A 12,753-nucleotide genomic window follows, 5' to 3' on the forward strand; every position below is an offset into this window, starting at 1 on the left:
ATAACTGTTTTTTCCCATACCCTATTGCCAAGTGTTTTCTTCACTTCCTGTCCTTTAAACAGGAAATTCGATAAAATCTCTCCAAAGTAGGTGAAATCTTCTCTTAGATAGTTGTCACCAGGACAATTGTCCATAATGAAAGATTTCCCTTCTATTCCTTAAAATGTTTACATTTTCCGTCACTCATTGTCCCAGACTCTCTGATACAATGGTCACCAGGAAGCAGGCTAAATAGTGAGGTAAATCTCCCCAGTGGGAATACAGTCAGTACAAAAAAAGAGCAAAGTTTATAACCTTTGGTCTTGTCTACTCTAAAGTTGTGGCTTTAGATACACTTCAAGACTAACTAACACCATGGCACTAACGCTAAACTATCATTGTGATATTACCACTAGATGACCAATGCCAAACTACCACTGTAACACCAATACTATACACTAAGTCACCAGTGTGACAGTAACACTAATACTAAGCACTAAACCACCAAGGTTACACAAAAATGAAATAACGATTAATAAAACATGCACCATATACACCAGACACCAATCATTAATACACCATTCAAGCATTAGTGATGTTAACAATGCTATCCACTCCAATTACATAGTGCTACTGTTGTTTTAACTCAGGTATTAATGTTAGCAGAACACTACAATTTTCAAACATCATCGCTTACCAAATAACTTTTTTCCTTTGAAAAATATGAGAATAATAATTAATAATAAATTCATAATAAATGAACAAAGCCATACAATTCAAGCACTTAAAAAAAGAATTTGGCCACTTACCAGTAATAGTAAAGTCACCTAAAGCATATGAAAGACAAAAACAGAGAGAAAGAACACAATTAGTGAGATAAGATTATGTCTTACTTATCATGCACTTACAGTATGAGATTGTAGCCTTACTATAAAAATTATAGCTGAACAGAATAATTAAAGTCCCTATTCCCGTGCTCACTGCCATCAACATTAGTCAATTAAGCGCAGACCTATGATCTTATCTTCCCTTTGATCATGTTTAACCATGAACAAAGCAGCATAAGGTATACCATGAGAGTTTATCTAATGACTTAAATCAGATCACAGGAAGTGCGGTGACCAGCCAATCAATTATTACTTTGATTTGCTGTATAATGGTCATGAATCTTCCACATTCTATCTGCCATCATTCGAGCACTCTTGAGCTTAAATACTGGCCATAGGTTGTACAAGTGTCAAACATATAGACAATCATTAATACATTGGTTGCATTTCTTAAAGTATTTTGGCATATCCAATTATCAAAATGTCAATAAGTAATTACTATAGACAACCGTATCTGTGATGGACACCTGTACATCGCTTTTATGGGTTATATTACATTGAGCCCAGGGAATTCAATTACAGCTCACAGGTCAGTCTGGGCTTTTAGGAAATGATCAGAGAATTGTACCTGCACAATACACTTTAAGTGGTAGTAAACTGTGTTACACCACTTGTACCTACAGGTAAGCCTATAATAAGGCTTACCTCTAGGTACTGTGAATATCTTTTAAACTTGCACAGTTTAGGAGATATTCAGATTTCATGCATCCAATGACATCACCGGCACATGTGCTTTGAAGATTCGGCATTCAGTGCCAGATCTTCAGAGCCCGTGCCGGAAACGGCGGCTCCTGTGCACATGTGCGGGAGTCACGTCATCGTGCCCCCGGCCACTCATGTAGGCGGAGGCTGCAAGCCCAGAATAACGGCCGTCAAGCCGGCAGATAACACATGGGCCGAATGTCGGACAGTTTTTATTGAACCGGCCGATGCCGTCCGACATTTGGTCCATGTGTACTAGGTTTTATAATACATCAGTATGGACTTGCACTTTTAATTAAAAGGTTTCATTCCCCCAGGCTTGGGCAAATGCTGGGCAATACCTTGCGGTTCTAGGTCCTAAGTTCGAATCTCACCACTGAACCTATCTAGTTTAAATTTGGATGTTTACCCAATGTTTATATGGGTATGCTTTAGATTTAGCACATAAATAAATAAAACAAGATACTGGTGGATTATACAGTGTGTTTGCATTACAGCCCCACATTAGAGTGGTAGGTACATTGAACTATGAGCTTCTTTAGGGGTATGGGGGTGAAAAATACAATTTGCTTCTTTTAATAACTCCAACCATGAGTTCAACCTGCCATAATAAAAGAGAAGTATAGCCAAAGCTTTTTTGTCCATTCTTCTCTTGTGGGTCTAGGAATGCACTTACTTTTGTTCTCCTGGGACCTTCTATCAGCTGACAAAGCAGAGCCACTCCAGCATCTTGAAGGATCCCAACAAATTTGTAGGGATACTCCCGACTACCTGCTGGATAGTTGGCTCCACCTCTCAGTGTGTGGCTGAGAGTCAGAGCTAGCTGTATCTGCTCCTTTCCCAGCCTGGTGCTCCAGTGAGTGCTGGAGTAGCAGAGCAAAAAGTCATGACTGACAGTCACTTCTCTCCTGCGATCCGAGTAGACCAAGAGCTGAATAAGCACTCATGTGATTGCTGAGATCTTGGTCTTAGAGGGGTCACGGGACAGCTGCAGCCTCACACTGACACTGCACTATAGAGGCGAGTATAGATATTTGTTAAACACTTCTTTAAATACTTACCAACTTACCTTTCTCCCCATTACTGAAGCCCCACTCATTACTATGGGGGAGCTGTACTTCATAAGACAGCTGGATAATTGCTTATCCACAGGAATAAATGGGACCACAGCTCCCATGCCCAGCAACAAGTGGAGATGGCTGGGATGTTTTTGGAGGAAAGACCATAAAATACTGGACAGGGCTTCACAATAAGGATCAATGTAATGGGGAGAAAGTTAAGTATTCAACACAGGAGGTTATAGTCAGTAGGGTGGAGGGATTTAAAAAAGGACAAGGTCACTAAAAGAGAACTTGTCATTTAACTAATGGATCTAACTATAAACTGCACAGTGTTTTTAATATAATGTGATCCACACATGTATGTATCTATCTATATTTTCATATTTTATATAATGTAGCCCTTTCAATGATAACAATTATACAATACTGGATGGCAACAATCAGTCTTTTTTAAGTATTGGGGGGGGGGGGGTGCATGATTACCTGGATCATCTCACAGATTATTTGTTGTATTGTGTGGCTCATACAGGGCTTATCATGATTATGCCAGCTAATAAATAAACCGTTTTCCATTCCTATTGTAGATCTATGTAAGCAGTCTCTGAAATCAGTGCTGTTTTTCATTTCTTTATCAACCACTTAGCAGCAGTATATACAGTATATGTATATCGTTTTATTAAACTCATCTATGCTATGTCACATTTACTAGCCATCTGTTGCCTTATTTAGCAGTATTGAGTTTTCTTTCTGTTCTTTAAATCGCATTTATCGCTAAGCAGTTTCCTTTCCATATGGCTATCTCAACTTTTTTATCTTTGATTAAAAAATCAATTGCTCTCAATTTTTCATGGTTTACTGTTCTATAACACAAAATTAAATTTTTTTTTTTGGAAAATACCAAGGTAGCATCTCTGACAATGCAATGGGCAGTGCAGCAGGAGAACCCTGAAAATATAATACGTCTCCTTAATTCTCCCTGTGTTTATTTGGCTATTTACTAGTCATGCTGTGTTATACATATCTTGTAAGCGCTCTTTCCAAAATGCATTTATGCAGTTCCATATGATGTGATGTAAATTGCATTGTTATTATCTAAAGAACCCTTGTGTGTACAAAAAATGACATTCTTAATGTTGGAGCCGAGCATTCTGCACAGGGCTTGCTGTAGTTTTATGAGGTCTGTGTGATTTGCAAATTACTTTACAGACTGCATTATCTTTTGAAAAAGGCCAACATCACAAATCCTGTTTATCATTGCTGGCTTGGGGAATACTAGAAATGATCCTGCCTTGAACAGCAGCAACACAAAGACAATTAAAGGGCATTTCTACCTAGATCTAAATCATTTATGCTGGGAGGCTAAAGGATTCCCCTCTTTTTAGGTTTCTCAGGGGTGCAGCCAAACCTCTACAACTGAGTCCCAAGGTTCACCCACCTTATATTTTTTATGTGCTACATTATAGAGAATGCATTAGAAGGACTTAGGCCTCGTACACACGATAGGTTAACCAGAGGACAACGGTCTGATGGACCGTTTTCATCGGTCCAAACCGATCGTGTGTGGGTCCCATAGGTTATTTAACCATAGGTTAAAAAAAGCCAACTTGCTTTAAATTTAACCTATGGATTCCTAACCGATGGGAAAAAATCGATCGTTAGTAGGCACAACCATCGGTTAAAAATCCAGGCATGCTCAGAATCAAGTCGACGCATGCTTGGAAGCATTGAACTTTGTTTTTTTCAGCACGTCATTGTGTTTTACATCACCGCGTTCTGACGCGATCAGTTTTTTAACCGATGGCGTGTAGGCACGATGGACCATCAGTCAGCTTCATCGGTTAACCTATGACAACGGTCCATCAGACTGTTCCCATCGGTTGGACTGATCGTGTGTACGAGGCTTAAGACTACATGGTGATGTGGCAAGTAGTCAGACTCCATGACACGGCAGTCATGGTAAGTCAGATAAGAAATCTTGCTTCTTGGGTCTCTGAGAGATAGAAGAAGCCAGAGTGTAATTCTAGCTCAACAGCAACCAACTCAAATATTGGCTTTGGGTAGATTGGGTATTCACATCAATCAATGTGGATTTTCATTTTGGGAAAGTTTATCCTTATAGCGGGGGTTCACACGAAAAAAAAAATTTAACATTAGATTGAGGCTAATTGTGGGAAGCACAATCGGGTGTTTTTTTTTAAACCAATGCAGTACATACCGTTTTAGTGATAGATGTTCTCCCGCCGCTTCCGGGTTTGGTCGTCGGGACAGGGCGTTCCTATTTGATTGACAGCCTTCCGACCGTCGCATACAGCGCGTCATGAGTTGCCGAAAGTAGCCGAACATAGGTGCGGCTCTATACAGCGCCTGCGCACCGACGTTCAGGCTGTCAATCAAATAGGAACGCCCAGTCCCGCAGACCATACCCGGAAGCGGCGGGAGAACATCTATCTCTAAAACGATATGTACTGCATTGATTTAAAGAAAACACCCGATTGTGCTTCCCACAATTAGCCTCAATCTAATGTTAAAAATTAGTTTTTCGGGTGAACCCCCCGCTTTAAGACTGGCAGCTAGTTAGGTGAATGACAAGTTTGGACTGGCCCTTTTATATAGACTATTAAAGATAGTTTAGATAGTTTCAAAATTTAAAGAGGAAATTAATAATGAATGTTAGATGTGCATTGACACAAAACAATTCTCCTGCGCTTGGGTGCTGGGTCTCCGGATGTGTGGTGCAGTCAACCTTTTTGTATAGAATGTCAATGGTCTTGCTGCCCTCCTCAGAACAATGGGTGTCCTTGGAACTGAAACATATAGAAAAGAAGGGAAGGCACACTGACCTTATGCATTACCTACTCACATACTTACATAGAAAGGTGGTATACAAGCATATCAAGGCAATAAAAAATTGCGAAAGGTATCTCTTGGGTCAATAGTTGTCTATGGGTCTATAGTTATAAATGTCCTCCGACATCTTTGGTTTCAACTATAGACCCAAGAGATACCGTTCGCTATTGCTGTTGCCTTTATATTTTTGTATAGCATGTTTCTATGTGAGTATAACCATTGCTTTTTTAATTTTATTAAAATACTTTTGGCAATGCACAAGGTCAGTGTGCCCTCCCTTCTTTTTTAGATGTGCATTAACTACTGTAGTTAACATATTATCTTCATATCTTGGAAACATTTATGACAAGACTTTACAAATTCTTTGCCTTACCATTACCAGTCTGTTCTAAATATTTAGGGGTTGGTATACTGAACTCAAATAGGCTATTTTTCATTTTGCAAGGAAATGTTCCCTTAGCTTAGTGAAAGTGGTGAAAACGCACTTTGGAAAGAACAGCCAATCACTCGTTTTGCCTGCACATGTTTGGATAATGGAAGTCAGAAAAGCTTCCCCACAATAATGTTTAATTGCATCACTTGTGAAATACATCACCAGTAAGAGAATGAAGCATGCTTTCAATTGGGTGGGATTTATTTATGAAACTAGACCAGTCTGTTCTAGATATTTAGGGGGTTCATATACTAAACTCAAATAGGCTGTTAATTTTCATTTTGCAAGGAAATTTTCCCCCTATCTTAGTGAATGTGGTGAAAACTCTCTTTGGAACGAATAGCCAATCACGCGTTAGCAAAATGTAAAAAAAAATATATATTTTTGCTTACACATTTTTGGATAATGAAAGTCAGCAAAGTTTCCCCACAATAGTTATGCTAGGGGAAAATGCCGCTACAAATTTTGTTTCCATTTTGCATAAAGTAGGGAAGAGTTAAAACCGGCCAGCCTATTGCCATCTGTTTAAGAAATGTTCCCTGTTCTGTAGAAACAACATGAATTGAAAATTAATCTTTTAACAGTGAGGAAAATCCCCTTTAAGATGGCTGAATGTAGTGCCATCATTAAAAGATCTTCCCATTATTCCTTTTCTGTGGTGACAGCTCAACGTTTTGGATTTTCCCTCACTTTCAGTCTTGATGACAACAGGGACACAGACAACTATAGAAAAAAAAAAAAAACGACGGGGGTCTTTCTTCTCCCCACTCTGTTCAAAAAAGAAACAAAAACCTTTTTTTTTAAATTTAACTATACCTACAGCATTACTAAATTACGTTTCATGTTTGCTCTCCTTTAAGAAGCTCATTTCCAGTGACTTTATGTGGTAACATAACAGATGGTCACCCAGAGAAGGCCTCAGCATCAATTAACTGCTTGGAATAAGAGGAAATCCCAGTTTAAAGCAGAATATAGTAATAGCCCAATCTTGGATATTAGCAGACCTTAAGGAGCATATTGGCTTGGTATGACGATCTGGGATTAGACAGAATGTTGGATTACTCTGTGCAACCCCAAGAGCATCTTCGGCTGATTTCAATGGATTTGTGAAACAAATCTCTTCCACTATCTATACTAGCTGCCAAAATCCAGTTCAGTGCATTAATCACACTTCATATCAGTCAATTCTATTTTTAATTGTTACCAAAACAGCTGTTTTATGTAAAACCGACTAGTTGCACAGATTTTAAGAGTACCTCTTATAATACAGCAAATACTTTTAATTTCATTACAAAATACTAAAAGTCACTGCCACCGCTGAAAAACAAATTAAGAAGTAAACGACCAACAAACATAATAAAAAGAACAAATAAGGCAAAAGCATAACTACAGTGCAGACAGGGAAATTGCAAAGGTGGAAATCATAGGAAATTAAATGCTTACCAAGCTCATTCAATAACAGGGCTGTGAAGAGAACACATAGGAGACAGACACAGGATAAGAAACACAAATGAATAGCGATAATGGAGAAGATGACCACAGAAAGATTTGTACTGAGCTCAAATTAAGTGTCGGCCGCCATTGTGTGAGAATGCATCCAAGTGCTTTAATCAAAACCACTGACATCACTGAGGCGACTATCAGGCCGCATTCCCATGCATATTGGTTCAGGCCACAGAAATAAATGATGATGTCATCGGTCTTTGGTGAATGAAGTTTATCACCCAGAACAATGGTCATTTTCACATAAATGGTTGCCTTACAGGAGTGCGGGAATATATATTTTTTAATCTACTAATATGTTAATATTATTTTTCAAATGTCAACAATAAGCATGTTAACTAAAAAGCTGTACATTTCCTGAAGAGGTTTATTGTAACTGTTTAAATTATATGTATTAATGACAGGAAGCATTCTGAAATATAGGAGTCATTTATTAAGCTAATTTGAGGGCTTTTGTTACTGGTATGAGATGTGTTGTGAGAACTAAAGCTAGATCTTTTGATTTGTGAATTATTTTTAAATGTATTCTATTGTTTAAACAAATTGCCCTGCTATCATTGAATTTTTTTAGTACATTTTGTTCAACAGAGTAAAAACAATTATGTTTAAACAATTGCCCTGCTATCATTGAATTTTTCAGTACAGTTTGTTCAATAGAGTAAAAACAATTATGAGCTACTTGGTGAATCCTCCTCTAAGGAGTTTAGTACTACGATATGGCCATGAGATGGCAGTGATGCTTTGAATGTCAAACAGCATGTTTTAATTAAAATGACCAATCATCCACTAATTTACCATTTATTAAGTTTGACCTAAAATCCTGTGTAATGGTTTGCATTTAAAAAGTCCTGTGTTACGTGAAATGTCATGATCCATATACAATATATATATATATATATATGCATTTGATTTTCATATATTGCTTTCTGCACCCATAATAGGTGACAAAGGCTTGCCAAATATAATACTTTTAATGAGGTAATTTACACAATAACACAAGGCTCTAATTAAATAACACTGGAACCCCAATCCATGAGGTAACATAAACCTCATTAAGTTATTTTAGGGTTATAACACAAATGAGCAACCTGGTGTGTTTTATCACATAGCCAAGTTTCTCTTGGCATTCTTTTTGTGAAATCATTGCAATAATTATTATGCATGTTCACTAATTAAGAAGCTTTTGTATCCTACCCAAAAATCTACAAAACCGTGGATTTCATGCAGAATATGCTAATGGGCTAATTTCTCATTATAGAGGCATAGACGCATAGACAAGTTAAGAAGAAGACTTCATTCCATAATTATATTTTATGTCATGGCATTTGACATATCTATATTAGACCTAATTAAGTAATCTAATGACTCTGCCAAATGAAGCTAATGTCCTTGTATATAATTATACACCTGATGTAATACAAGCTGAATCGATCTAAGAACTGAACACAAGACTGAGAATTTAGATTCTGTAGTGACTTTTAAATTTTAGTGCTTTAGGGTATGATCTGTGTAGGTATTCTGCACTAATCGAAAGGCTCTGTCCACCCAAAACGTGTCTTTTGCTCAGCTGTATAGTGCCTGGTTGACAACCTGTTGGTTGCTAATAAAGCTTTCTGAATTCCTCAGCAATAGAACCTTCCTTGTCCACCATGGCCTTTAGGATTTAAGTAAGCTTCTGGCTTACTTAAATCTCCAGCTATTATTGCACAAAGTCTGACAGATAGCAAATAAATTATGGTGATGCAGGCAGAGCAGGAATGTCATAGATGGCGTCTCATCACTGATGGCACAGGGCACTATAGGCAGCTTATAGGTTTTTCAACCCATCATTCTCTTATCAAGACAGAGAGTTCTGTGTTTTGAGAGGACTTGGCCTTTAAGAAGTTATTTGTATTATATGTATTACTGAACAAATCTGGTTGGTTTCAGAATGCCTTATTTGAATCTCATTTCAGGTTTATAAAGAGACCCTTTGAGGTTAAGCAAATATACAACGGAATGGTCCCTGAAATAGAAGAGCCCTTATAGTAACCTCTTCAGGAGTCAGTATCTCCTTCTTCCCCTCCATTCCAGGGCTTCAGCCTACATCAGTGACTATGTCACTTGGGTCTTTGGGGTGTATTGGATGCATGTATTTCCTGCCACATGCCATGGTTCCTTTCTTAGAACTCAACAGTGACCTATTGGTCAGAGGTTGGAACCACAGCAGGCAATGAGGGACAGTGACATCCGACACTCTCAGAGGTGTCAATTCCAAAGACACTGATGGAGGCTGCAGCACTGGAACGGAGGGAAGGTAGGAGGAATGGGGCATCGCAGAGTTGAGTATAATTGCCCTCAACTTGCAGGACCCCTTTCATCTGTATTCTTAGTTAACCTGACAGGGTCAATTTTTTATCGCATTTAACACAAGCAAAAAAAGTCTGAATTTAAACATGCATATTAATATAATTGTTAAAATCTCAAACCTACATGCACAAAGTTTTTTTATTATTGTAAGCCATGATATTAGTAACTTTTAGTGTAAGTAACTCATACAGTTTGTATAGTTAACAAAGCACATGCATATTCCTATTAGTGAGCTCTATGTATTGGCATGTTTATCTGTGATGTGACAGCCACTGCAATCATAATGTATGTGATTGCATGGCATAGCGGTTTAAAATGCGTAATTATTTTCACAGTGGGTTGTAGGGTGTCATAACCTTTCTTCATGAATCTTTAATATGACCTAAAGCTGGACGTATAAAGGCTGTTTTTTACCTATGAAATAAAAATGTGAGCACTATATCTGATCATTAACATATATATTGAATGAATGATTAAAGGGCCAGTTCACTCAAAACTAGAAACTAGATACTACTTTTTTTTTTTGTATCCTTCATGGACCTCTCCAGCAAGATCTGTGTACTTTTGTTTACAAGTTCAGTCATTTGCTTCAAATATTAGAAGGGAACTTATACTTCCCATTGGGTTTTCGATCTATGCTTTCATTAAAATAACTCCAAAATTCAATAATGAAAAAGAAGCGAAGCAAAAAAAATCAATGCAGTATTTGCCTCTTTTAGTGTAGTATTTTCAGAGTATATTGTCTAATTAGTGGATATGTGGTTGCTTAAAACTATAAACCTAAAAAACAGCTTGTGTTGAATATATCTGTCTCAGCAGAGACCTTTGATTCTAAGATGGGTCACTCTATTTGTATATAACAAAATCAAAAACAGAGACAAAAAACTCCCAGGGGGCTTTTAGGCAGCCAAAAATACAAAATAAGTAAATTGGATATATAAAAAAATGTATTTTATTAATTCAAAATTACATAAATATTTTAAAAGAAAGTGCGATTAAAAAACATGAGCTCTGGTATATGTACCCTCTATACTATACAGGATGTCCTAATGGCATAGATAAACAACATTATATACATTAATTATTTATTAAACTTGATATACTGCCCAGTGGTTTTTATGAGCAGTACAGTATATCAAGTTTGATTTTTTTTTCATGTATATAATGTTGTTTATCTATGCCATTAGGGCATCCTGTGTAGTATAGAGGTTACATATTCCAGAGCTCATGTTTTTATAATTGCATATTCTTTTTGAAACTTGTAATTTTGTATCAATAACATTTTTTAGATATCCAATTGACTTATTTTGTATTTGTGGCTGCCTGAAAGCCCCTGGGAGTTTTTTTGTCTCTGTTTTTGGTTTTGTTACATTAATTTGGGGTGAGCAGCACTTTTTTTATCTACTCTATTTGTATATATGCAAATCCAGAGACCATTTAAAAACTGTAAAAATTCAAGTCTCTTAAAAATGTGCATTCTTCAAAAGATAATTTTGCTCCAAAATATCTTAGCTGTTGTATGCCAAAGAACCATAAAAACTCATCTTCTACAAGAGAAGATTGAAGAAGTTCTGTTTTTTTTTTTTTTAAACAGCCACTTCTACAAGCTTGGTGTAAGTTCACTCTCCAGTATAATGTCAATGTGTGGCACTATTTAACAGACAACTATCAGAGTCAAAGAACTTTATTAATTGTCCATTTTATGGGAAGATTTTTTTGGCACCTCAGCATACAACAGTTGAGAAATGTTGGATCACAATAAACATTTGTGGATTTTCCATTTATATTACATTACAGAGAGTGAGCTGCTGGAGTCTACACAAAAAGTAAGAAACTAGTGGGTAACCCACCTGATTACCTTTTCCAAAACAATAGTTTTGAATGCACTGACTCTTTAAAAAAAGTGTTTGATCTGTAACCGTGGTCCAGTTATAAAGGGAATACGATGGTTGACTTTTTTCTGATCAACTGTATACCATGACATGGGATTACTGAAAAGAAAAACACTGTCTAACTATAGTATTTATAGCATATGTATGGGAAGGTCTTTTACATCAAAGAGACAGTGTACACTAGGTTTACTACTGTGACTTGATTACTTAATTTGGGTCTTGTGTAGTATACGATAGCATCTGTGCAATTATGCAGTTATACATAACATGTATGTAAGTGGGAGGAAAACAGAAAGGGCAATAAAGATGTCTATGTAAAACCGTTCTTTACCGGTGGTGACTGATGTTTAGTAAGTTGCTTTCGTTCTTCCAGTTAACCCTGAGAATACTTCTATAGCAACCTAAAGCATTGTGAAATTCTATCATGAGTCAGTCAGACTTCCTTAGAGAAAGATAAGAGAGTAGTAACAAAGAGCTGGCTAGGCTTTACAGGAAGCGTTGCACAGAGTTCAGATGCTAAGCAAGAGGAGAGAGAGCAAGTTGTGAGAGTTGGGAATTACAAACAGAAGAGGAGCTTGATTTTTTTAGCTGCTTGATTGGTCTTATTATACTCTCACACCTTTCATTCCTCCTCGTATCCAGATTGGTTCTTCAAGCATAAGGTAGAAATAGGACTCTTTGTCATACTCCTCTCTGTCAAGTATTCTAAGGGTTATGTACTTCCTGTGGGGACATAAGACAAAGGGAAATGGATGTTTGCAGTCACACACATGCTTCAAAGATCATCTAAAGCTTGATGGTTATTATGAGGTTATGAAAAAAGGATTGTGCACACATCCCTTCAAGTACGCCAAGAGGCTATTCACTACATGCATATACTGTGATCTGAACAGTTATCTTACGTAGTATAAACACTGGTAGCATGTGTCACAGAAAGCATGTGTCACATTAATCAAATTGAAGACAATCTGGAAAGCTGAAAATGTGTTATCTTGACAGAAAAAGTCCCTTGTTTATGTACGTAAAAGGATGTGTGCGTTTGAGTCAATGGTTTCAACAAGCCATCCACGTTTGCTAAGTCAGACATATTACTGGTTAGG

General features: G+C 37.2%; 1 protein-coding gene across 7 annotated transcripts in view; it reads right to left on the bottom strand.

Moving 5' to 3' along the window:
• Nucleotides 1-12,753, bottom strand: part of LOC120937689 (sodium/calcium exchanger 1) — a 641,159-nt gene that overhangs the window by 92,946 nt on the left and 535,460 nt on the right. For 2 of the 7 annotated variants that reach the window (XM_040351100.1, XM_040351099.1), the window contains 3 exons: nt 7,353-7,373; nt 789-806; nt 677-691 (listed from right to left, as the gene is read on the bottom strand). In XM_040351100.1, the coding sequence (XP_040207034.1) occupies nt 677-691; nt 789-806; nt 7,353-7,373 (54 nt within the window). Of the gene's footprint in view, nt 1-676; nt 692-788; nt 807-7,352; nt 7,374-12,272; nt 12,377-12,753 lie in introns of all 7 variants that reach the window. The other 5 variants (XM_040351102.1, XM_040351101.1, XM_040351105.1 and 2 more) reach the window with 5 other exon arrangements.

This window comes from Rana temporaria, chromosome 4 (assembly GCF_905171775.1).
Source record: "Rana temporaria chromosome 4, aRanTem1.1, whole genome shotgun sequence".
In the NCBI taxonomy this organism is placed as follows: domain Eukaryota; kingdom Metazoa; phylum Chordata; class Amphibia; order Anura; family Ranidae; genus Rana; species Rana temporaria.